This window comes from Rattus rattus, chromosome 11, assembly GCF_011064425.1.
Source record: "Rattus rattus isolate New Zealand chromosome 11, Rrattus_CSIRO_v1, whole genome shotgun sequence".
Classification (NCBI taxonomy): domain Eukaryota; kingdom Metazoa; phylum Chordata; class Mammalia; order Rodentia; family Muridae; genus Rattus; species Rattus rattus.
The window spans coordinates 53328926-53355665 of record NC_046164.1 but is presented as its reverse complement, the minus strand read 5'-3'; the positions used below and the strand labels follow the sequence as shown (position 1 = coordinate 53355665).

The following is a 26740-nucleotide window of genomic DNA, read 5'->3' as shown; positions in this document are numbered from 1 at the left end:
TGTTCCTAACCTGTCACATGCTTTAACTAACATTCAGGAGTCGTGGTAGGTGATGGACACCTTGTCAGGTATATAAAGTCAACGCATAGCCTTTGTTTCAAATAAATTGTCATTGGATTTTTTTTTTTTTTTGACCCTGTGGAAGGCAGATTCTCCTCCGTGAATGAGTGCCCTTGCATGTGACTTAGGATTAGAGATCATTCCTACTAAATGCTTTTTCTCGTGTACTAAGGCTTCCAGGGAAATGGCACTGCCTCATTTGTGGTCAGAGTTTGGGGATTTTGTTTCATCTTCAACTCTTGGTCATGTGGTAGGATGTTCCGGATGATGTGCCCCTCTCAGTGTAGCGGGAGGAGGAGGGAGCGCTGCCGTGTAGTAGGCAGGTCATGGGCTGAGAGTTAGAAAATAGGTTTATTTGTGGGAGATAGCTACGTGTGGGCACTGCAGGGCACTTCTTGTATTGGGGTGCACCTGCAGTGCGGCTTGTCGCATTCAAGGAAAAAAACGTCCATTCACTGCCTGAATGTGCAGGCTGAAATGTTCCTTAGTCTCTGTAATGGTTTGAAGACAATTATTCTGGGCGATTTTTACATATCATTGACTGTATTAAAGGATCTGGCTTTGTGTCTTCCATTTAGATCTGTTTGAACAGTGTCACAGTATTTATATGAGACATTAAATAAGCTTTGTCTCTCTGCAAATAAGTCAGGATTAGAAAACTTTTACCTACATGTTTTATGGATGCCACATGTGTGTCTGATGCCCATGGTGGTCAGAAGAGGGTATTGGACTCCTTGAAACTAGAGTTAAGGATGGTTGTAAGCCACTGTGTGTGCTGGGCACTGAACCTGGGTCCTCTGTTTAGTGCACCAAGTGTTCTAGAACATTGACAGCCCCAAAGAAGGTTTGTAAAGAGTCAAATGTGCCACACAGCAGCATGGCTTGGGGCTGGGAAAATGTTGCTGGGGTAAAGAGTGGGGAGGTTTGCAAACATAAGGACCCGAGTTCTGGTCAGAGGTGAGAATGATGGAACGAACTGTTCGCCCTGGCTCTGTGAGACGGAGAGGAGAGCATTGCTAGGGCTCGATGGCCAGCCAGCCTCACTGAAAAGGTGAGCTCCAGGTTTAGGAAGAGATCTTGTTGTGTGTAGTTGAGCCCTCTTACAATAGCTCCAAAATAAAGTGGAGAAATGATTGAGGAAGATTGCCAGTGTTAACCTCTGACTTCCTCACACGCCCACATACCTGTCACCTCCAAAAGTACAGACTATACATGTACCTTTGTACTTCCAGATCAACTGTACACTGTCTATCTACAGCATGCAATTCTTAGCTCTTCACTCCACATTCTCAGCCATTATGAACAGGACTGACCTGTTAACCACTTATCCCTGTTGATAGAACTTGTCTGTGTTCAACAGAAGTGATCCTTCTCAATGTGGTAATCCAGATTTCTTTTATAAAGATATACTTAAAATGCGTGCTTGTGTGGGTATGTGCATGTGTGTGTAGGTACTCTCAGAGACTCAAAGGGCATCAGATCCTTCAGAGCTGGGATCAGAGGTGGTTGTGAGCCACCTGGTGTGGGTCTTCTGCAAGAGCAGTATGTGCTCAGAACTGCTGAGCCATTCATCTCTCCAGCCCTCAGTTGTATTTTTAAACTGAGTTGTAATTATTATCACTTACCTGTTTGAAGTGTGTGTCCCCTGGCTTTGAGTCTGTGTTGAGTAGGTTGTGCAGATATACCACCATCTACTCTCAGAACGTTTTATCTCTTTAATTCGGGGGTTTTTGATAGAGGGTCTCTCTGTGACCTTGAATGTGATTTACGGATCGAGTGCTGGGATTCCAGGTGTGATCCACTGTGCTTGTGTTAGAGCATTCCTGTCACACAGACAAGAAACATCATGGTCACTGCTGCTGACATCTACTTTCTGGCCCCATAGATGCATTTAATATGTGACCTTTTGTGTGGTTTCTTTTAGTTAACACAGTGTTGTCAAAAGCTTATAACATGCAGCATATAACAGCATTTTCTTTTTTTGTGACTTTTTTTTAAAAAGATTTATTCATTTATTATATATACGTACACTGTAGCTGTCTTCAGATACACCAGAAGAGGGCATCGGATCTCTTTACAGATGGTTGTGAGCCACCATGTGGTTGCCGGGAATTGAACTCAGGACCTCTGGAAGAGTAGTTGGGTGCTCTTAACCGCTGAGCCCTCTCCAGCCCTCTTTGTGACTTTTAATATCTATTGTATAGATACATCAATTTCTTCTTAAAATTCTATCTATATTTCTTTGTTTCCTAAAGTATTACTATTAGTAAATATATTGTTTTATATGCAGAAGTTTAACTTTGAGATTCTTATCGTGTGTCAACAGTACCTAGTATTTTTTGAGTTCTTGGCATGGGTCAGGCCCTGTATAACTCGTTTCTCATGATAGCCCTACATAGTAGGTGCTGCAATCATTCTTATTTTCCAGATGGAAAAACTGAGGTACGAAGATGTGAAGTAACTTAGCCAAAGCCATTGTTAGTGAGGGAGCCAGAGTTGAAAGCCATGCAGTCTTGACTTCAAGTGGAAATATTATCCTTCTGGAAATGAACCTATCTCAGGCACTCCTCCCTCCTTCGCCAGGCCTCGCTCTCTGCGTTCCTCCTACTGGTTCCTGTGAGCCATTAACTGTAGCCGAGTGAATTATATATTCAGAGCGAGGCCCTCCTATTGGCTGCAAGTGCTTCCTTAGAGCCCCGGCCATCTGATCCTATGAAGGCCTTAGTGCCCCAGCAATTGTTCCTATGAAGGCCTTGCTTGTTTCGTGTTACTGGAGTCCAGGACACCTTCAGCTTTGTCCCATTTTGTCTGAGCCTCATACCACGGTGTTAGGCCTCCACCTCTCTGAATTGCCTTTTATCATCCAACGGTGCCTTTAGGTAGCCATGGATGCTTTAGGCAGAAAGGAACCGGAAAATTCACATGTATCTCCTGAAGAACTTCTCAGAGGATGTCAAGGATTTCAGGTTTGTTATGTAAAGGAAAATTTTGTAAAAGCTACCCAGATTTTTGGCTTTTTCCAATCTTTTACCATGTTTTTAAACATTTAAAAAGATAGGTCCGCCCATTTCCTGTATTTCAGGTGTGTTCTTTTTAATTGAGATGTATTTTACACATACATGACAGTGCCCCCAGGTATGTTCATAAAATTGTAGCACCACCTCACCTTTATGAAGAAATGTTCTTCCAGCGAGCATTTGCTTTCTGCCCCCAGCCTTTGCCCACTCCTTTCTGATTGTTTATGAGTTTGCCTGTTCCAGTATTTCTGTCCATGGGGTCACAGAGCAGGCAGCCTCTCGAGGTCCGTCCATATGGGATCATGCACTAGTATACCTGTTTTGCATATGTGAGTAATATCCCAAAGTGTGGCTTATGGCCTATTTTATTCATACTATATTTCCTCCAGTGGCCCATGTGTTAAAGGCTTGTTTCCCAGTGTCTCCCAGATGTGGGGCAGTAGAATCTTTAGGGTTAGCTGGGGCCTAAGGGGAGGAAAGTGTACCCTTGGAAGGTATTCTCGTAGCTCCCCAAGAAGCCTGGCCTGCTGGCTATCATTAGGATAGCCTGTAGTCGTAGCACTTAGGAGGCTGAGGCAGGAGAATTGCCACAGGTCCGAGGAACTCTAGTTTCTTTTTGCCTGTAAAGGCCTGTCTAAGGTTGTACCTCAGCAGTAGCTCTCCGTCTGTGGCTGTAGATAGTGGGGGCTGAGAGATGTGAGGTTAGCATTTGCTACGATGGCTTCTGAATGCTCTAATTTTAGCGTGAAAGATGTGAGACTCTATTTGGCAAACTATTATCCAAATAAAGTTAGAGCAAAAAATGAATTTCTGAGGTTCATTTCTGAAGTAATTTTATTCAGCTGTTGATTACGTTTCCTGTGGAAGAGCGTGCTTCACACTCGGTGACTGACTCTCATTTAAAGAGAATGAATGGCCAAATTAAGCGAGTGTCCTTTTGAGCGGTTTTCAAGTGCATGCTTTTCTGATTGGTTTTGTTTGCCTTGTTCAGTGGAGAGAATAATTTTTTGTGGCCAATTTCATTTTAAGAGGGCAATGTTGGGTTATTTTTTAAAAAAAACATAATTTAAAATATGACTAATTATGTTCCCTTGTTTGTGCTTGATGGAAATCTAGAACTGAAATGTTGGCCTTTCCCCTCTCTGCCTCTGCACACTGCTGCCCAGACTGCTTTGGACAGGTGTGCTGTGCTGGAGTTTGTGTAAATCAGATCCTCTCTTTAATTTTTAAAAGTGACTTTGCCTTCATGAAACAATGAGAGAGAGAGAGAGAGAGAGAGAGAGAGAGAGAGAGAGAGAGAGAGAGAGAGAGAATTAAAAGAGAGTTGTATTTTTTTAAAAGACAGAATACACTCAAATAATAATATTTGTCAACAACTGCCTGCACCAGTATTGATTAAAAAACAAGAAAGTAGGGCACAGTGGTATATATGTAAAATCTTATCACTTAGGAGCCTGAAGCAGGAGGCTGTTCAAGGCTAGCCTGGGCTACAAGTGAGTTCCAGGGTAGCCTGAGCTAAAAATTGTCACCCTGACTTAGAAGATTAAGAAACAAATAAGCAGCGAACAAGACCCTTGAATAGGGGAACCTTGACATTTAATTAGCTCAGAGGACTTGCTTGTTTATTGGTGGTAATTGTCAATGCCCCTGCAGTTTGGGGATGGCCGTTAAGCTTGATGTACACTGTCGCTAAGGTAGCCAAGCCTTTATTTACTTCTTCAGCGCAAGTTAATATTGTATGCCGTGCTGACTGCCTCTTAAATATCATTAAGGAATGGTGAGCAGCCGCTCTTCCCTTTCCACAGAGCAGGCACCAGGGGTTTAGATCACGATGGTGAATAAAGACATAATTTCCTAGCATTAGTGGCACTGCGATGTAAGTCTTCATGGCTAATGTATATTAAAATAAAGGCACACTTTAACGTGTGCTGCGTAGCTGACATTCTCTCCGTGAGATCCTGGGAAACTGAGTCTCAGAACGGTTGACTGACTGACTGACTTCCTAAGGTTACACAGTACACACGGGTCCAGCATTTGAACCTGGACCACGGAGCCTGTGCTCTCACTGTGGACTGAGAAGAGGCTACGCCACAGCTGCCCACTGTAGGAAACTAGCCCTGGATGGCTGGCCCGTTACCACAGCGATGGAGGTCATAGAAGCAAGGCTGAGCTCCTGGTTTTTATTTTATTTTATTTGATCGTTCCAATAGGATGGCATGGTCCATATGTGAAATTTTTATAATAAGACAGGCAAAGCTTAAGATACTTTGAAGTTTCACAAGTTCTGTGTGAAAAGCTCAGGAAACTCAGCAATGAAGACAGCAAGGTGCAGGCACACAGATGAGGAGACAGATAGTTCAGCTGGGGAATGGAGGATTCAGTCTTCTCCATAGTCAGATAAATAGAAACTTCAGCCACTGTGTGGTGCGAGTGATTCATAGCAAATTAGAAAAAAGAAAGATTATAAAATGTTAATTTCCGAAGCTGGCACTCTGATTCGTTTTTGATGGCATTTTAAAGTAGTAGTTAGAATAGAATAATTCATCCAGTAAATAAATAGTCCTCTCTCCTGGCACAAATTCAGCAAACTCTAAATGTTCATACTTCTTTCAGTATTTTATTGAGAAATATATTTTATTAAACTAATTTGCATTATACAAGGAAAACTTGCATTAAGTACTTTTGTGGTGTGTGTGTGTGTGTGTGTGTGTGTGTGTGTGTGTGTGTGTGTGTGTGTGTGTAATCACAGGAGAAATAAGAGCTGTTGAACAGAAATGTTGACTTAGTGTTTCCTTAAATTCCTAACCTTAGGAGCTAGAGAGATGGTTCAGGAAAATACTGCTGTCTCAGAGGACTGAGTGACTGGTTCCCAGCTCTCACATCAGACGCCTCACAAACACTGATAATCCTAGCTCCAGAGACTGTGGGCGTCTTACACTCATGTACACAAATCCACATGTAGACTACAGACATAGACACATAATCAAAAATAAAAATAAGACCTTAAGAAACATTAATCCAGAGAGACTTTTCTAAACTATAATCACTCTGCAAACCTACATTGCACAATATGTCTTGTAGTCCAATTTATATGTGGTGTTTTGGTCCATAAGAGCACGTGTGTTTCGTTTGCTGGTGTTGTAGTTCAGAGAGTTGGACAGAGGACCTTTGGAATGTTAATTAGGCAAGTGTTCTGTCACTGAGCTCTGTCTCAGCCTTTACTTTCTATCTGAGACAGGGTCTTGCTAAGTGGCCCTTGAACTCACTCTTAGCCCTAGCTGCCTTTGACCTTACAGTCCTCCTCCTTCGACCTCCCAACTACCTGGGCTTACAGGCCAGAACCACAAGCCCACTTGGAACCTGTATCTTTTATGTATGATTATTCTTTGTGTTTGGCACTGGCCTTCTTAAGAAAATAAATTCGATGTACACTGTTTCAGACTCCCTTAAGTTATTGTAAAGTAGTCTTTATTTTTTAAAAAGCAAAAGATGATGAAATTTACTTAATCAAAGTGTGATTTTTGGAGTTTATAGTTTAGTGTTTGTTCATTTACTGTATGTACGTATGTGTGTATGTGCCTGGGCACGTCACTTGGTAATGAATTATTTTACAGATATTCACAGTTTTACCTGGAAGAGAGCTTTTGCCGCTATAACATGTTCAACCATCATTTCTTTGATGGAAAGGTAAGACTTACGACCACTGTCATCTCTTTCTTCGGTTATTGTTGATTAACAAAGTCAGGAATGCCTTTTTTGTTGTTGTTGATGTTTTAAATCAGTTTTTAGTGTTTATTTTTCCTTTATCGTCTGTTTTGTTTACTGGTATTAGGGATTGAGTTTAGGGCCTCGTGTATGCCAGGCAAGTGCATCTCCTTCCCTGGTTATTTATTGAACAACTAGAGAAGTCTTTGTTCCCTTTTGTTGTTTTTCTTCAGACGGGGTTCTGCTATAAAGTCTGCATAGCCTGGAGCTCTCTGTGTAGGTTCGATAGGTTCGCTTGGCTTCAGACATGGGAGCTCTTCTTGCCTCTGCCTTCTAAGTGCCCTACATGGCACCCCCACAGGGCTCCGTGGGCCTGACGTCCATTAACCTTTCCTTCATGTTCAAGATGCATGCGTGCTGTGTTCCTTCAGCTAGTCCATTGACCACAGGGCCTTTGCCCCTGCTGGTCCCCTGGCTTCTTTCCAGAGCTCTGTTCCAAATCATTTCCTCCAGCTTCCCCTGAACTCCTAACCAGGTCAGAGTCTTCTTTGTTTCCTAACATACTGAATTAAATGCATATTTCAGGGCAAGGGCTGTATGCAAAATCTGTACCTTACCCTTGAACTTGAACTCGAAGTTTTTTTTTTTAAAAAACAACAAGTAAGAGCTAGATGGGCTAGCCCATGCCTTTAATCTTCATACGAAGGAGGCAGAGGCAGGTAGATCTCTGAATTTGAAACCTGTCTGGTCATCAAACGCCAGGCAGACAAAGCTACAAACCAAAATAAATACATTTAAACAAACACTTTAACAAAACAGAAGTTGTTTGGGTGTGTGTGTGGGGGGGGAGCAGCTTTCAAGGTGATACTGAAAATGTCACTGAGGAGAAATGGATCATACACCTACATGTCTGATCCTAGCAGAAGCTATTAGTCATGGAGTCACATTTGTAATTAGCCAAATAGTCATAGCTGATGGGGAGGCTGTTCAGAGGTGTTTGGGAACGATCAAGAATGGTCTAGAACCTATCCGGAGGTGTCACTGTAAAACTGTGACCCATGTTTAACTTTGTAGTGTCCTTTGCAATATTAGATACTGATGAAATGGAAACCAAGCAGGATGACAACAGAGCTTTCAGGAAATGAACACAAATACTGAGTTATTGGTTAGGGTTGAAAATGAGTCTTGTGATGTAGCAGACCTACTTTTCCACTCATGGGGATCAGTTTGCTGTTGAGATGATCTCAGCCAGGAGAGCTACCAAAAATCAAGGATTGAGACGAGCAGAGGTCAGAGTTAGGTGTGTGCCACTGTCCCCACGGGGCGTCAGTGGGAGTCACTGCACTTGACGACTGGTTGGGGCCGTGTGGAGAAGAGCTGCGGTCACCTGACGGTGGATGAGGGACATTTCACAGCTAGGGGAGGAGGAGGCAGGAGTGGAAGTCAAGGCAGACTTGCTCTGTGGACTGTTCTGAAGAACAGAGGGCCGCGTGAAGAGTGAGGTCTACAAGTGCTGTGTTGCTAAGGCTGGTGGGTACTGATGTGGAGTGGTCAGCACAGCCATTTGAAGCGGGGTGGGTGTGGTAGGGGTGGAGGTGCAGGGAAGTGTGAGCTTAGGGTTACAATGAAGGAGGTGGGTTTGCATCCTTGATGCTGCATTAGTGGGCTATGGAAAGTCTAAAGTTCTACTTAACCTTAACATCTTGTGTTTTTGGAATACCAAAGGTGTTGATTTGCACACTTCTTCCCAGTCGGTAGACTAGTGATACTATGATAGATGTACCTCCTGTTAACTGCATTCAAAGCAGAAACTGATAAATATCCTAGCCGCTGTAAGTTTGGCAGCTACTGGAAACACTGGCAGCCTGGAGGGAAAGTGTGTTACTGGCACAGTTTCCAGGACCAGATGGGTTTTTGCCGTTTGTAAACTTCCTTTATTTACTTGCTATGCATGTGCAAATATGTCTGCTCTTACCTAATACTCCGAAGTGTGTGCGTGCTTACCTGCTGACTCACAGCGCTTACTGAGCCGAGCTCGTGGCAGTGGACAAGGCATATAGCAAACCCCACAGCCGGTTCTTCCGAGTGTCCTCAGGGCTCAGCACCACCCCTCTGCTCCTGTTTGTTGGACTGAATGTGTAGGTTGTTTTCACGGGTGACGGCTTTCTCCTTTTTGGGTTACTAAATTTAGTTTTTTAATTTAACTGTTTGAAATGTGGAGTTGTCTGATAGTGATGGTATTTGAATTTGCAATTTAAAAACCTGCTTATCAAGGAACCCGAAGATAAAATCTGACGTGAGTGACTAAGAGAGACTTAGGATGTCACTGAGGGACTCTGCAGTGGCAGGGTGACTTGGTGACGTTTCCAGTCCTAAGTGAGACCAGGCTTAATGCATTCTCCCAATAGGATAAAGGGCCTGTCACTGGTTCTAATTTAGAAATGACGTTTTATTTGTTACAGGCTGCCCTTGAAGTGTGCAAGGCATTCTTACAGGAAGAGGAAGGCAAGGGTGTGATTATGGTGACAGACCCTCCCTTTGGCGGCTTGGTTGAACCACTGGCTGTTACATTCAAGAAGTTAATTGCTATGTGGAAAGAAGGTCAAAGCCAAGGTGCCTTTTTTTTTTTTTAATTACTGCAAAAAGAGTGAGTGTTTATGTGTCTGCTTCCTGTCAACACTAGCCAAGCCCAGCACTGATGGAGTATGCAGCTCTCGGGCTCTTTTTAAAAGCACATTTGATGCTTTTGATGATGGCAAACTTGATGATCATGGGGTACTTCCTCTTACCTTAGTCATGGTTTGTTTGTTTTTTTAAATTGGATATTTACTATTCCATCCCCCTACCCCTGCTTCTATGAGGGTGTTCCCCCTCTCCAACCACCCACCCGTTCCCACCTCCCCCCAGTCATGTCTTTTTTTTTTTATTAACTTGAGTATTTCTTATATACATTTTGAGTGTTATTCCCTTTCCCGGTTTCCGGGCAAACATCCCCCTAACCCCTCCCCTTCCTTATGGGTGTTCCCCTCCCCACCCTCCCCCCATTGCCGCCCTCCCCCCAACAGTCTAGTTCACTGGGGGTTCAGTCTTAGCAGGACCCAGGGCTTCCCCTTCCACTGGTGCTCTTACTAGGCTATTCATTGCTACCTATGAGGTCATTTTTAAGTGGCTTCTCAGGAACATGGTTGGAAGATTATGGAGCACAACTGGAACTGCTGTCATTTGTTCAAAAAGTACTCACGAGAGGCTGCTGGGTGCAGGTGTATTTGGGTGCTAAGAACAGATTAGTGCGCTCTGTGGCCCTTAGGTCTCCTGTCCCTCAAGTCTTTCTATTGCTGTGGTAAAGTCCATGGCCTTGGACACCTTGGGCCAGAAAGGTTTGTTTGGTTTACTGGTCCTGAGGCGCAGTCCGCTGAGGGAAGCCAAGGCAGGAGGCTGGAGGCAGAAGCTGATGCAGAGGTCATGAAGGAGTACTGCCTGTTGGTTTGTTCACCAAGGCTTCCTCAGCCTGCTCTCCCCTGCAGCTCACGGCCACCAGCCCAGGAGTGGCACTACCCACAGTGGGCTGTGTCCAATCATCATCAATCAAGAAAATACCCACTGGCCAATCTTACGGAGACATTTGCTCAGGTGGAGGTGGCTTGAGACTTGTAGTGTTTGGTACAATTATCCCATTCGTCAGTACCCAGCTTCTGACCTGTGGGCGATAAATTCCACGAGCGGCAGGGGTGGCCAGGCCTCTCCACTAAGTGAGCCACGTGAGTGTATGCTTCAAGGGACGGAAGTTAGGGGAGTTCTGAAGCATGGCTCATTGTTAAACTCTCCTTACTGACTTGGCTGCTCTTAAGATCACTCATCAGAACAAGGCAAGCCTGTGCTTTGTTTTAGGCGTGTAGTGTTTCCGTTGACCTTTGGAAAAGGTCAAGGTAGCATGGCACTGTCGCAAGCATCATGTGACAAGTGCATGTATAGAACAACTGAAATTTCTACTGAAGATTTTAGTTTTGTTTTTAGAATCACTTGTTATTTCCTTTTCCTTCTTTATATTTATATTTTTATTTTTCCTGTGTTGTCCATTAGATGACAGTCACAAAGAACTGCCCATTTTCTGGATTTTCCCATATTTTTTTGAGTCACGGATTTGTCAGTTTTTTCCGAACTTCTGCATGCTGGATTACCAGGTATAGTAACAGCCTGTCTTCTGGTGTGGTTGGGAAATGGATATGCTGCTGGGATGTTCTGATAAGACTAACCTTTGATTTTAGTAAATTAAAGTGTTTTGAAGTGTATCAACAACTAAATTATACCGTGTATAGAATAGTGCCTGGCTCCTAATGTCTCCAAGTTCTAGGGTACTTACTGAAAATACAGATTCTTGAATATATATATTTATATATGCATATATATATATATATATTCAGACAACAACAACAAAACCACAAACAAGGGTTGGGGATTTAGCTCAGTGGTAGAGCACTTGCCTAGCAAGCTCAAGGCCCTGGGTTCAGTCCTCAGCTCCAGGGAAAAACAAAAACAAAAACAAAAACAAAACCACAAACAATAACAAAAAACCCACCCTTGTCAAACAAACTCAGAGAGTAAAGCCCCAAGACAGAATAGCTCCCCAGTGTCGCGGTGACTGCCGGTGCAGCTGGGTGTTAGGTCACTGATCTCTGCTTTCGTCAGCACCAGCCCCCAGGGCCATCAGTGTGGATGTAGCTTTGTTCTGCTCACAGATATAGGAAAGTAAATCACCCTTTCTGGTGGGTGGAAAGTCTTGTTTCCTTTCCTGTGTGTCACTCAAGGATGCTAAGAGCTGTAAAGGACATGCTATCCACTGCGCAGTGTCTAAAGAGGCAGACGACTGTGCGTGAATGTGAGCCACTCGAGTGGGCATTGTTCTGGCACCGCCACATGTGACACAGGCCAAAGGCCAGGTAGCTCTACTCTGCCCCTCAGCTGATTTCTTTCCTTGGGTTCTCAAGTTAACCACCAACCCTGTTGTCACCGTTACTCTGGGTGGCCATCAAGTGGTATTGTTCCTTCTTTTGTAAAGGCGGTTTTTCCTTTTGTGTTTCCTGAGCAATTGACTGAATGAAGGTTTCAGCCCTCAAATTGTAAACATGTCTACCAGCTGTTGTGAGGTAGCTCTTGCTTTCCTCTGTCTGCTGTCAAAGGCGTGTGACACTGAAGGACACCCTGAAGTGATGACAGTTAGCCAGCGTGGGGGACCGCACGTGCCGTGCTCTGTGGAAAGCAAGCGTTACAATTTTAATTTTTCACTTTGTTTTCAGCCAGTTTAAGAGACTTTTTAAAAATTCTCTGTTTTCTGTAAGTACATACTTTTAAAGGTAACTACACAATCTTTATTTAATAATTTCAGTTATTAAAATTAGTCTATCCTTTTCTTCTTTCTTGTGTTTCTTCTGTCTTTAAGGTACTATAATGAAACTGCCATAAGCAATTCTAATGAAAGGTATTTTGCCATGGCTTCCATAGTATAGACTTTGAAAACTGGGATTATTTTCTCATTTGTGATGACTTTTCTGTGGCTGTTGAACCATATCCACAGTATCCTTTGCGAAAAGTGGCTAGTGTAAGCCTTGACTTCTAGGTACACGATAGCCTACGTCTCGAGTCCTTCAGCTGTTTGCCCTCCTCCAGCTTGCAGGGCTTTGTGTCTTGTTTGAGGGAGAGCTGCTTCAAGAGTTAGCATTTGCAGTGCAGATGCAGCTGACTTAGTCTGAAGAAGTTAACTAACTGACTCCAGTCTCCAGCGGCACCTGCTTCCTTTGGAGGAAGTGGTGCCCTTCTGTGATGATCAGCACACAGTAGGTGTCCATATATATCATACGAATTGAACGAGAAGGAGCACCAACTCTAGTGGCGAGAGTTCTGAGTTTTAGTCTCAGCTCAGCTGCTTAACCTCTCTGAGGCTATTCTTAAGTTATATGGTGAGTGACTACGATGGCGATAATAATAATGATGGTGAAGTTAGCAATGTATGGAAGGTGTACCCCAGTCCTAGATATGCGACACTTGTGGAGTCCAGGCTGTTGTCCACATGATCACCATTCAGGTAGCTGCAAGGCAAGGCAGAGCTTTTTCTCTGTCTTTTTTTTTTTTTTTTTTTTTTTTTTCCTCAAACCTTAATTTTGGTTAGCACAGGTTTCCTGGAAGGCGGTTGCATTTTCATTTACAGCAGTGGCAAGAATTTGAAATGATGTTAGGGCAAAAGAAGACAACTCTTTCATAGGACAGGCAAGCGAATGATGCTAGTGTAGAGTTGGCACTCCGTGTCATTTTCTTGGCCTGCCTGTGTCGTTAGGAAAGGGCTTTGGGGAAGAGTTGACAGCCTGAGCTTACTGGAAATAATTGTACAATTCACTGTATTGTTTAAAAAAATGTTAAGGTAAGATCATGCGTGTCTGACTGGGAGCAAAGCAAAAGCCAGCCACTGAGAAGAAGAGGAGGAAGAAGAGGAGAGGAAGAGGAGGAGAAGAAGATCTGGAGACAAAACACAGAATGCCTGAGGCCTCAAGTTCAATCCCCAGCACCACAGACAGATCAAAGTAAAGCTGCAGTCCTCTGTTTTCCAGTACAGGTCTTTCTGCATAGATCTAACCCCTTCCATGACCATCGCAGCCTCAATAAGACTGCAAGCCAGAGTCCACTAAAAAAGCTGCAAACACCATAATCACCGACTCTTGTTGTAGGAGCAGGGAGGACACTGTTCAGATAAGAGGAAGGCTCACATGCTGCAAATCTTCATGACACATAAACTATGTGGCCCTCAATGATAAGCAGACAATGAAATAGTGATCAACTGTGGCTTTAGTAAGGGCAGATAAGAAGGAGGGGAATTTGATTTCAAGTTAGACGTCTGAGACCTAGCACTGCCTGTAGAGCAGTGTGACTGGGGTGATTGGCTGGTCTTTCCAGAGCTCTGTTTGCCTCAGCTATAAAGTAAGTGCTCAGAAGAGCAGAGGCGTGGCAGACCTGGAAGTGCTGCGAGTCATTCTAGTGATGTCCTAGAAGACTTGTTCAGAGAATGAATGCCGGGCTCACACGGCAAACTGACAAGACTGATTAGTGACGTTTGCCCCAGGATGAGGGGCTAGGAGCAGGACTGCGAGTGTCAGTGTCCATGTGGTTAGCACAGCCCCGTGAGGTGGTTCTATCCCTCCCCCTCCTGAGTGCTCTCTCTAGACCTCACGACGTCTTACTTGGAGCACACCTCGCATGTTGACTTCGTCAAAGCTAACCTTGTTTATAGTCAGCCTGTGTAGGAAACCCTTCTAGCTCATTTTTACAGTAGAAAAGATATTTTGATAGGGATTTTGGGGGACTGTTGAATATTAAAAGATGGCAACCAAGTTCTTGAACCTTGGTGTATAATGAAGACTTGGTAAGTGTTGAGTAGGGGCGCAGTCTACGTGGAAATTTAAGATCTGGTTTGAAGGATGTGATGCTCACTATGGTGGTGGTGGGTGTAAAGCCAAGGCATAGTCTTGAGATCTTAGTATGACTACACAGCTCATAGTCCTCAGAGAGGTGTGCAAATGCTAGTGTGGCCTGGCATCCTGCCTGGAGCATAGTAGGTACAAAGTTTGCGCTCTAATGCCACAGTCTCCATCTACGTTCAGTCGCGTGTCGCAGAAGCCATTTGCGTAGGGCTCAAATTAAAAGTTGGGGATTGCAGGGATTTTGTGCTTCCCTCATTTCTATACAGGACTTCATCACATTAATCAGTTCTGTGGGAGAAATTTTCTGTTTGAAAATGCCTCTCATCATCATTGTGAGTGAGATGTCAGGGTAATGACGGGAACATGGTGGATCAGCTCTAGCCGCAGCGATAGGCAATTTGCAAAATTGTGTTTGCTTTATAGCACTTCCACAGGAGGTTTATTTGTGTGGATGAAGCTATGAAATATGGATGTATGTTAGAGGTACATTAATTTACTCTAGCAGCATGCGTTTTACATACCATATGTTTATAGTTAATTAGCACAACAAACCCGCATTTAAAAATAATAATAATCTCAATTAGGTTATGCAAAATCGAGCAATCAGCCACCTTCCTGACACACGCATTCTCCAGCTCCTTGGGAAACCATAAAGAAGCTGCCCTTCCATCTGCTGTTGTAGCGCAGAGTATCCCACACAGTAGACGTCCTCCCACTCTCTAACTCTCCAGCGTTTCAAAGTTTTCAGCAGTCTCGTGGGAAGCATGGCTTTTCTTATGACACTAGTAAGTTTATGTGCAAAATACCTTTCATTGAATTTAATAAGGTACCACATGTATTCTAGTCCACAAAGGAGTGCACCAGGGAAACATTATAAATTGAAATCTCTTCAAAAGAAAACTACTTAAACTACTATTTTAGGTTGATTTTTTTTTAAAGTAAAATCCATTTTTGTGACTTGCCTCTAATAGGTAACATATATTCATAGGATTTTGAAAGTTGGAAAGAAGTGGCGAGGTAACCTGGGCTGACTTCCCAGTGTAATAATCCCTCTGCTGAATTCATGACAAGCGCTCATCCGGCCTCACTCGATGCTGTCGGGCAGAGTCCTACAGCCTTACAAGGCAACTCAATTTATTTAATAGCTCTAATCGTTAGAGAATTTTCTCATATTGAGATAAAATATGCTCCCCATTAACTCCTAACCATTGCTCCCGGTTCTGTTCTCCGAGGCAATAAAGGATAAGTCTGATTTCTATTCCATATGATACTCCTTCAGTTATGAACTGGCTGTCCGTTCCTCCCAGTCTTTTTTGAACAAACACTCCCAATTCGTTAAACTCTAAATCCTATTCTTTGCTATTATTTTCAGTAGAAATGAGCAGGTTTTATCAGTGTCTCTCTTAAATGTGGGGACTGAATGCAGGGCTGCAAATGGGCCCTTAACTAAGTCTTCCTTTGTTGGGGCACTGGGCATGTGTCGGTTTCCAGCCAGCCTACGTGGGGCAGTCAAGGCATGACTGAGGACGCCCCTGCTGGCAGCCCGTCAGAAACCCTTGGGACTTCTCACTTGTCCCTTCCTTCCCTCAGCTTATCTGCTTAGCTTTTTCTCACTGCTGCAGTTTGAGCCTTACTGCATGCATTTGCTTGTTACTCTGGTAATAGTGGGCTATACTGGGCTAAACCAGAGCCATGGGCAGTCAAGCAGGCTGCCATCAACAGCTTGACTCTTAACAGTTTGGACAGTGTGGGGAAGTAGTGACTGCTGAGTGCTCAGCCCTAAGTGGAACTCTTTTATATCGTATTTGTATGTATTCGTTGAGAATCTCATTCATGCAGACGATGTATTTGGGTCATAACCACTCCTGCACTTTCTCTCTGACTCCCGGAAGTGGGATACTTATATCAACATCTTCAGGGTCCAGGAAACATGGTAGAAGAAGGAGTGAAAGGATGTAAGAGTGAGGACGGGGAGGCGTGCCGTGAATGACACTTTCTGCATGGGATGCACTCCAAGTGTTCACAAACTCACAGCAGTTAGCATTCCTGTACAATACCTGTCCTCGGCCTACTGTGGGGGGAGGTTGACGAGTGAGGATCCACCCCTAGCTGAGGAGGTGTTAACAACTGACGGCTGCTGGAAGAGGGAGTGAACGCAAGTCTTTTAGGGTGTAGTTGCCTGTAGGTCATCCATGCTGAGTAACAACCTCCACACCCGTGCACACGCAGATAGTTCTAACTGGACTTGGAGGGGTGTGTGTGTGTGTGTGTGTGTGTGTGTGTGTGTGTGTGTGTGTGTGTGTGTGTGTGAAAGAGGAAGTGTTGGGTGGGGCTAGAGGGAATGGGAAAGGGAGTTTGGGTAGGATATGATCAAGATACATTGTATACATATATGTATAGTCTTAAGAATATGTTTTGTTTTGGGACAGGGTTTCTCTGTGTTGCCCTGTCTGTCCTGGAACATGCTCTGTAGGCCAGGCTGGCCTCAAACTCACAGAGATCTGCCTGCCTCTGCATCCTGAGTGCAGGGACTAAGAATACATTTTAAAAAATGTTTTTAAGAAAAGCCTGTCTTGGGCTGGAGAGATGGCTCAGCGGTTAAGAGCACCCGACTGCTCTTCCAGAGGTCATGAGTTCAATTCCCAGCAACCACATAGTGGCCCACAACCATCTGTAAAGAGATCCGATGCCCTCTTCTGGTTTATCTGAAGACAGCTACAGTGTACTTATATATATAATAAATAAAATAAATCTTAAAAAAAAAAAAAAGAAAAAGAAAGAAAAAAAAAGAAAAGAAAAGCCTGTCTCATAGTTTACCTTCTTGCTTATTTAGTATCCAGCTTGTAAGCCTGGTCTGTTCCAACTTCCCAAGTGTATCTTTGTTTCTCATCAAAAGAGTTCATGGCATCTTATGTGGAAGTGCGGGCCCACCGTCCTGAGCTCATTACTGCCATGGTAATCTTGAGCATGTGAGGAGGGCTTGCTAAAATCCACTGCTTGACCCCACTTCCAAAGCTTCAGATATAGTAGAACTTGCATTTCTAACAGAATTTGTCCCAGTAATGTCAGTGTTGCTGAAACACTTTTTTGAGTATTATTGATCTACAGAAAGACAGGTTTAGTAGCTAGGTGGATTCGCAACGGATCGAAAACCAAACTGAGAGTGTGAATGGGTACTAGCTGAAGGAGGACAGGGAATTTAGGAATATAAGACAATGCTTGCTGGCCTCCCTTTGAAGATAAACAGTAAAATCACAAGTTCAGATGCCGAGGGGGGTCAGCGTTAGGAAGAGTTCCTGTGGGATATACAACCAAGGGTGGACTCCTCTTCATTTCCATCTTCCTGCCTTATGTCAGCCAGACTCTGGACTAAGTGTTGACCCTCACTGTAACTCTCAAGGTCAGGACCCGTGACCTCCTTTACATTTAACAAACATTCCCCAGATTGTCTATGGTCATCTAATAGGTAAGTGACAGCCATGATCTGATCCAAACCACTGTTCTTCCGAGAGTGCAAGGACAGATTTTGAGTAGAGGGCTGGACAGAGGCGGTGCTTTTCCTTGGCCAAGTAACAAGCTTTTCTCTAAGAGAGAGAGGACCATCTCAGTGATGTTAGTAACATCTTCAAACAAGGTGGGGGTTTAGCATCAGAAATAAAGCTTTTAGTTACAAAATAGACTTTGTTATGTTGCCTTTTAGATAAAGTTAGAGTTGTTTCCATGACCCACCAACAGGAGTGTGACATAATACATCTTGTTTTAATGAAATGCCATTGCCATAGGGACCTTTGAGTTTGGCCGTGAGTAAACTTGCTTTTAGGACTTTCTTATTCTCTCCTGCAGTACCTCAGCGTGTATCTTGGCATCAGTTTGTTTGTTTATTGGTTAAAGAAGCTTAGAGAATGTTGACTCATTTGAGTGAATTTTCTTTTCACTTGGTAGGTAGATTATGATAATCATGCGCTTTACAAACATGGAAAGACAGGTCGAAAACAGTCTCCTGTCCGGATTTTCACCAACATTCCACCCAACAAAATAATCCTTCCATCAGAGGAAGGGTACAGGTGAGAGCCCTTTGAATTTCCCAAGTCACCTGAAAATGCTCTTCTATGTACCTAACAGTAAAATGCCTTCAATGGTGAATCGTGCGGTTCTTATATTACCCTCAGATTTGGTCCATAATTTCATACTGAATTGAATTCTGATTACCTCCAATTTTTGGAGCAAGTACCTTGTTTGCTTTTGTCGGTCCTGTGAATCTCAATGAACACATACCACTCATTTCCCTGTTTCTCTCTCTAGGTTTTGCTCCCTCTGTCAGAGATACGTCTCTCGCGAGAACCAGCACTGTGTGCATTGTAATTCCTGCACATCCAAGGTATAGTTCTCTTGTGTCCTCCCTCTTTATGTAGGGTTTGTTTTATGTTAGTTTGTTAGTTTTATTGCTTTTACAATGTTATGTTAATACTTGAATTCATGTGTATTATTACCAACTAGCCTCAGTACAGTGGTATTCTAATTATAGAGTCCGCAGGCTTTTAGACATAATCTTATTTTGTGCATGAACGGTGTGTGTGTGTGTGGTGTGTGTGTGGTGTGTGTGTGTTGTGTGTGTGTGTGGTGTGTGTGGGCACATGTGTGTCCATTGGCACACACATGGAAGGTGGAGGACAGCCTGCAAGAGACAGTTCTCTCATTCTCTGTGAATTCAGTTCGGGTCATCAGGCTTGGTGATGAATGCCTTTACTACTGAGCTATCTCTCCAGCCCTAAAACAGGCTTTTAAAGTACTTAATTTCTTTCATCACGGTAAATAGCTATTTCAATCATTTTCATATGGTACTTATGAAGAGTGTTTCAAATAAGGCACTAAGTGCTGAATTTATATGTCTGTTAAGGGTAAAATTATGATGTTTCAAATCAGGCTTTGGGCCATTAGATACCATTGCTGTTCTGATGAAGTAATGGTTAGTGACATGTACTGTGCACATTTTATGTGCTAGGCTTGCTCCTAAGGGCTTTGCATGGGTTAACAAACACATTTAGTCCTCAAGGTAGCCCCTGAGGTAGGCACGGTTACTCTCCGCTCTTACAGCTGCTACAGGATAAGGGATCTGTCTCGTGTTGGTGTCTTCTGTTGATGGGTTTTGCTCCTGTGTTTTCCTAAGAGCCTTTGTTTTTGAAAGTGTTGTAGATTCGCAGCACAATGAAGCAGAAGTACTGGGATTACTTCCTCTCCCCGTTCCTGTGCACAGCCTTCTCTCATGAGTATCCTGGATTGCAGTATACCTTGTGTGACAGTTGAGGAGTCTGTGTTTTATTCTGGAGTTCACTTTGGGGCTGTGTTTTCTTTGGATTGATTGAGGATATAATGTCCTGCTTCTGCCACTGTGGGCTTCAGTCACTTCACTGTGCTCCCTGAAAATTTTCTGCACCCTGCTTGGTCACCCTTCCCTAACCTCGGGAAACTGATCTTTTTACTGTCTCTATAGTTTTGCCTTTTCCAGAGAGTCATAATATTGGAGCATGTGTAACTGCTTTTCAGACTGGCTTTGCTTACTTGAAATGGCCATTTCAAGCTCCTGTCTGTCTTTCTGTGGTTAAATGGCTCATTCCTCTCATGACTTCCCATTGTCTGGGTGTATCTCAGTTTGTAGGCATTCACCCACTGAAGGACGTCGTGCTTTCGTCCAACTTTGGGCAGTTCTGAGTAAGCTTCCTGCTTGCTTCTCTGGAAGACAGGATGACCTTCCAGCTCCGTCGCTCATTTTGACTAAGCCTTGTCAGAAAGAACATGCGGAGTTCAGCTTGACTAAACAGCACAAATTATTTTCCAAAGAAAAGTTTCTGTTCATGTGACTGTTAGTTTAGGAATGGTCTGTATTAGCCCAGGTTGTATAAAGTTTAAAACTGAAAGAAAATTTGTTTAGAAATGTGCACATGAGTGGGAACACAAACACAGGGAGATGAGAGCCTTACATCAGAACCACTTCTGTCCCAGGGAAGGGGAGATGAAGGTGGTGGACGCCCTGCTGCCAGGCTTCTGGGGGCACAAGGGGCCCCAGTTCCTGACCAGCAGTTGCATTAATATCCAAAAAGTGCACACATGTGTTCACTGTTCTTTTCTAGGTGTGCTTTATTTCACAGTTAAAAAATTACTCAAATAGTAACCTGTAATCTATCTCTCTAAATTACACGGAGCTCTCAAATATGAATTTCATTAAGGACTATGTAGTATAGATAACCTAAAATTATGAAATCATTAATTCTCTTGAAATTTTCATTTGCGTCCTTCTTTGTGAAGATTGGATGGCTTGAAGCGGAGTGGATTTTCAAGATCATTTGGATAAATCTAGTTTCATAGTTAAGGAAATTGAGGCCCATCAAGGAGGCATTTGAGTTAAGTGGAGAAATGCATAAATTAAAATCAAAGTATTTAATTGTGAAGCCCAGGAAAGGAAGAAATAGGGAATGAATAATTTACACATATTTTAATAAGACATTTTAATTTTTAATTGTGGAACTTGGCTTTTACAACAAATTGAACATTTTAAAATTTGTTTTTGTAGGATGGCAGGAAATGGAGCCATTGCTTTTTCTGCAAAAAGTGTGTGAAGCCTTGTAAGTGTTTGAGTGTGTGGGATCCTGGGAAAACGTTTTTGAGTTCTGTTCATATGGATAGGATTTTTATTATTTTCATAAAATAATGTAGAGACGACATTGACTTTTATAATGAGCAACGTGTATGTCCTTCACAGGGAGAGCTGCCTGCCAGTCAGGGTGGCTTGTGGCCTCCTCACTTCCGCTGGGCTCTGTGCCTGCCTGCCAGCCTGTATTGTGGCACATGCTGTCAGGTCATGGCCTGCTGGGCAAGGGCTGAGTGTGTTAAGTTATTACAGAAGACGGGTTGCTGTGGGATTCAAACACTGCTCCTCGATCCCTTTAGCCAAATTCAGAGGAGCTAAGCAGATCAGCCACAAGATTCGAAGTACACATTATTCATAATCACCTTCCTCAAAAGTTAACAACATAAAAATCACGTTAAAGGAACCTCTTCTGAAACGTTGTTTATCTTTTACAGCCTGGATCCATTGTAACACCTGCAATCGCTGTGCACTCCCAGACCACTCCTGTTCGGGGCCGAAAGATGGCTGCTTTATTTGTGGTTCGTTGGATCACAAACGCAGCAATTGTCCCAACATTGGCGCCTCGCAGAGAGCTAACAAGTCAGTTGAATTCTTTTGCTTTCTAGAAAAAAGATTGCTCGTGTCAAGCTTTCTAGGAGCAATCTACCGAAGTGCAAAGCTTTCAGAGGGCTCAGGAGCTAAATTGTTACCTGATTCTCACCATTACGGGTTATTTCGTGGATTGCGGGCGGGCTGGGGGAGCACTGAGGATGCACACTCTGAGTATGTGCATCAAGGAGCCCAGCCTTGACAGGTTAGACACAAGAGAGCCAAGATCCAGGAGAAATAGATACCATCACCTCTCCTATGCTTCACACAAAATTTAAATTTAGGGCGAAAGTTGAGACTTCACTGAAGTCGGGCTCTGTGGGGTGATCAGGTGCAGACACCTGGTGGCGGGAGGAGGTAGTGGAGGCATTCAGCTAGAAGGAGCTCACCATTCTGTAGCAGAAAAGTGTGAATCCCAAAGTAGAAAAGGGCTGAATTTGTTGTGTTATTACTGAAAGCAGTTATGGGTTAATGTGGGATTCAAACACTGCCCCTTGAACTCTTTAGCCAAATTAAAATGAATGGAGCAAACCAGCCGCCAGATTTGAAGTGCACATTATTTATGTTAGTACTAGTTCTGTAAATTCTGTCAACATCGACACATGCTTTTTACTTAAATACTTAACATGTTATTCTTTTTCATGATCGTTTTCACATCTCCTACTGACATTTTCATTGATAATGCAGAGTAAAACTCAGAGTAACCTGAGGCCAGGATAACGTGTTTAGGAAAAACTAGCAGCTGGGCTAGTCCAAGTGAGAGGGCGTCAGACCCTGGAGCTGAAGTTCCAGGCCGTTGTGAGCTTCCACGAAAGTGCTGGGAAGTGAACCTGGGTCCTCTAAACCACTGCGACATCTCTCCGACTCCCGAATACACCCTTTATAAAAATTAAAATTGACGATAGGGATCGTCTTGTCTAGTTCCAGTGATGTACATTTAAAAACAAAAATAGAACCTTGGTGCTACACACTGCCTACAGATTACTAAATAGCTAAATTTAGCATTATGTAAACATTGAGATTATGGTAAAAATTCCCCCTCATATTATTTGTGGTGAAATGAACGGATAATATGAGAGGTGTTTGAAGCTTTATCTGCTGTGATCCCGTCATAGTCCTCATCTGTCTCATTGTCTGTCTGTCTGTCTAAGCCCAGCAGGCCATCTCCATTTAGGTCAGCCATGGAGCCACGTTTCCACTTTAGACCAGGTGTTTGCTTTTGCCATTGTTTTCATAAATCGACTTTGTTATCATTCCACTGAGTAGTTCAGGGTAGAAGAATACATTTTAAAAGTTGATTAAATGCATTTTATAATTTCCCCCTTAGAAGCCTTCAATAATAAACACAACCCATCTAGCTCTTGGTCTAGGAGGCCATTTACAGTGTCATTTTGAGTACAGTCAGGAGTCGACATGCCCAGCCTTTAAGTCTGTGAATTAATGTATATGGAAATTGAATCTTCGTGTTGGTGGGAGTTTTGATTTTAAGACAGTTTTGCTATATGGCTCAGGCTGACCTGGAAATTGAGTTCCCCCAAATGCTAGATGCCCAACCTGTGCTACCATACTGGGGTGACATTGACTAACGGACTGTAGGCTCTCTCATAGGCTCTCTGTAGGCTTGCTGTTGAAAAAGCTGGTCTAGCCTGGTGTTGTGATGCCTGCCTTCCATCACAGCACTGAGGAGGCCAGCTGGGGCTACGTCTGGAACCATTTTTTTTAAAAAAAAAACTAGTCTTTTATTGGAGTGTTTAGTAACATTCTGGTTGGGGGGAGGGGAGAGCAGAGACTGTCTTTCAGTATTGGATTTTGTCAACTTTTACTCAAAGAGCAAATGCGTTGTGCTACAGTGTGCCTGTGATCCTGCCTGTGATCCTCAGGTAATGTTGCTTCCTTCAGCCAAAGGACTGACTCTTCTTGGCTCAGTTACTCCTTTCCAAAACAAAAACCCTGTGTAGTGAAATTGACAGAAATATTTTAAGAAATTTATTTTTATTTTATATTATGAGTGTTTTGCCTGTATGTGACTATGTGCCTGCCTGATGTCTGCAGAGGCCAGAAGATGCCCTGGGACTAGAGTCACAGATGGTTACAGATGCCACCTGGGTGCTGGGAATCAAGCCTGGGCCCTCTGCAAGAGCATCAACTCCTCTTACCTTGAGCCACCTCTGGGGCCTCACAAAACGCGCCTTCGTTATGAGTGGCAATACTTTAACGATGTATTTGAGCATGCCATGGCATGCAGGAGCTTTCAGTCCTACACATTTTACTGCTGTCTTTTGTAGTTTGGTTTTCCATGGTTCATTTTCCTTTAGATGTGAACTGGAATGGTGCTGGCTCCCTCTTGTGGTGAAAGCTCATTCTGTCAGTTACATAAATTGCAGGTTAGAGGACAAATACTAGGTCAGTGTAAACTTAAGGCAAACTGAAATGCGTAATTTTACTCAGCCAGCGTATCACAGTTCATAGTCTTTGCTCGTGAAGGTTTTGTTTATTTACATTGCAACTGAGGGCTTTTTAAATTCTTTCCTTGTGCTTATTCCCTAGTGAAACCTGGTTTATTTTTAATCCTGCTTATGAATAGATGAACCAAAGAGAAATTTAAAATTTGAATAGAAGACACAAGGCTTCATTGACTTTTCTATTAGAGATTATACTTTACTCCATTAAATTTGCTAAGTCCTTACTTATCAGGAAAATTTCCTACTGTAAGGAAATGAGTGAAAGAAGTTTATGTGACACACAAAGAAACAGTATAAAGTGGGTTTTATTTTGAGCTGGTGGGTATTCTCAGTCCATAGTATAACACATGGAAGATATAAATCTTAGCGTTGTACTGAGTGGCCGAGTCAAGCTGCTGAGAGCTGGTGTCCACGGATGATCCTGCAAGATGGGTAGTCATTACCAGGAGAGTCTGAACAAAGATTGTAGAGCCAGGCTGGCCCTGCCACTCTCTCCTTGGGGGGATTTTTGGACTTCAGAGCATCGAGTTTTTTACTGAAAAAAAAAATAGGGAGAAAGGAAACAGCTACGTAGCAGAGTTCCCTAGTTCCTAGTTCCTTGAATTGCAAGACCATGGCCACTCTTTCTTGTATTTCAATATCCAGTACAACCTATGCTAAGGGAACAGAAAATGAGGCCCACGCTTGAGCAGCTGGGAAGTAGTCTGCTGTTCACGAAGGCCTTTCTCCAGGTTTTATCCTGGGGAGACCAAGAAGGGCCTAGCTCACTATGGCTCACGGGAGTCATGGCCTCTGCCTCTCAACAACTGATGCTGGTAGGTGTCAGGGCCATTGCCAGGTGTGCCCACTGGCACGATGTATGTGCCAGCACAGTCCTCCACAGGGCACGTGGCATGATTCTGCTGGTGTGAAGGAGTGCGTGAGCAGTCAGGACTCTGCCGTCATAGGCTGCCGCATCGTGGTGCAGAGAGCAGCAGGCAGGGATCTGTCTGCTGTGGTGGGTTGCACAGGAGCTGCACCAGCCTGTTAGTTAGAAGCTTGTTTTCAAGAAGCTTGGGACACAAAAGCCAGGCATCCCTTGAGGTGCTAGCTGGCACTTTTACACCTGTGAGAAAAAGGAAGATTAGCTTTGAGGCTTTAGGAAATGGGCCCTCTTTAATGTGGTCAGTTTTTCTTTTCCTGTAGTGCTGTTTCATTTTTCTGCCCCTGCTGACTGCCGCATGTATTAATCCCTTTCTAAAAAAAAATGTAATTCAGGGATTTGGAAATGGAAGTGCTGAGTTGAGCAGTATAAATGTAGCAAAGAGACAAGCCCATTGGTGTGGCTGCTCACTTCTGTGGCGTGTCTGTCCTGAATAGCTTGTTCTAAATCTGTAGTGACCATCTTTTAAAGAAATGTCTTTGGAAACGTTTTGCGTGATCAGGCCTCTGTCTGTTTCCTTGTCGTCATGGTTAGGACACCGGGGATTTATGCTTACCACACAGTAAATTCTTTCACGTCTTCTATTTTCCTATTTGGATAGCCAGTTAATTAAACTTCAGCATAATTACATAATTCACTGTGCTCATTCCATAAAATAATTTAGCACCTTGCTTTTCAGAGCTGTCAGAAAGCAGAAGCAAAGAAAAAGTAATAAGATAAGAAGGGAGGCGCTAAAGGACAATCCATGAATCACACATCTGCTCCGAGAAGAAGGAAGAGGAGGAAAAGGGCCCATCAATATCCTCGCTCCTAAATGTCCAGTGACTTGAGAATAAGCAAGATTTACAGTCCAACCTTTGATGCCATTTTCTCCGAGTGCCACACTGGACTTAAATCCAGCTGCTTTCAAAGGTGTGCCCCTTCGTAAGGCTGGTAACAGGCAGGTGGCATTTGCTGGCTGAGTCCCTTCAGCTACCTCTGCAGACCCGGGAGCCTTCTGTACGCAGTAGGTTGCCTGGCTCTCTCTCTACATGTCTTTCCCCTCTTTAACTCCTGACAAGTCTTTATTTTGGCCTCTTTTGTCTGAAAAATGGGCACACAGCATATGTTTACTTACAATACCAGACAGAAATGCAAATGAAAATCTATACTTTTCCTTATGTCAGTCAAGCTTTTGTTTTAATTTAGGTATGAAACTTCTGTTAGTGACCAAGCAATACATTAAGGCACACAGTCCACAGCCCATGGGCCACATGTGCCCCAGGATAGCTATGAACGTAGCCTAACACCGAATCATAAGCACACTTAAAACATTGTGAGACTTTGTGTGACTTTGGTCATAACTTGTTCTCACAGACTTTGATAGGAACTTTGTAGATGATATCATGTTGCAATGTCAAAAGTTGGACACATGGGGTTGGGGATTTAGCTCAGTGGTAGGGCGCTTGCCTAGCAACTGCAAGGCCCTGGATTCTGTCCCCAGCTCCGAAAAAAAAAAGTTGGACACACCCAGACTCTTTCAACAAAAAGTGTGATACATAATTATTTATAGATTGCATCTGGAGATAATGGGGGAAGTTGTTATTGAAGCACTGTAAAGATAAAAAGATTATAATTGTTGTTTTATTATTAAATCTTTATTTTTCAGTACTGTTTTCAGTTGTTATTCTTACTTTTGTTTTTAACATCTTACAATGGATTGCTGTACATGTGTCCATGTGTACCTGTGTGTGTACCCGTGCGTGTCACCGCACTCATGTGCAAGTCAGAGGACAACTTGTGAGAGTCTATGTTTGTTCTCCAGGGGGATTGACCAGAGTTGTCAGACTTGGGGGCACATGCCTTTACCCACCTCCGAACCTGTCTTCTGATGG

General features: G+C 43.4%; 1 protein-coding gene across 3 annotated transcripts in view; it reads left to right on the top strand.

Moving 5' to 3' along the window:
* Zcchc4 (zinc finger CCHC-type containing 4) overlaps nucleotides 1–26513 on the top strand; it is a 40390-nt gene extending 13877 nt beyond the window's left edge. For 2 of the 3 annotated variants that reach the window (XM_032916381.1, XM_032916383.1), the window contains 8 exons: nucleotides 6692–6764; nucleotides 9245–9395; nucleotides 10863–10963; nucleotides 18191–18312; nucleotides 18551–18626; nucleotides 20817–20868; nucleotides 21329–21473; nucleotides 25546–26513. In XM_032916381.1, the coding sequence (XP_032772272.1) occupies nucleotides 6692–6764; nucleotides 9245–9395; nucleotides 10863–10963; nucleotides 18191–18312; nucleotides 18551–18626; nucleotides 20817–20868; nucleotides 21329–21473; nucleotides 25546–25615 (790 nt within the window). In that variant the 3' untranslated portion in view covers nucleotides 25616–26513. The remainder of the gene's footprint in view (nucleotides 1–6691; nucleotides 6765–9244; nucleotides 9396–10862; nucleotides 10964–18190; nucleotides 18313–18550; nucleotides 18627–20816; nucleotides 20869–21328; nucleotides 21474–25545) is intronic. The other variant, XM_032916382.1, reaches the window with a different exon arrangement.
* The last annotated feature ends 227 nt before the right edge of the window (nucleotides 26514–26740 follow it).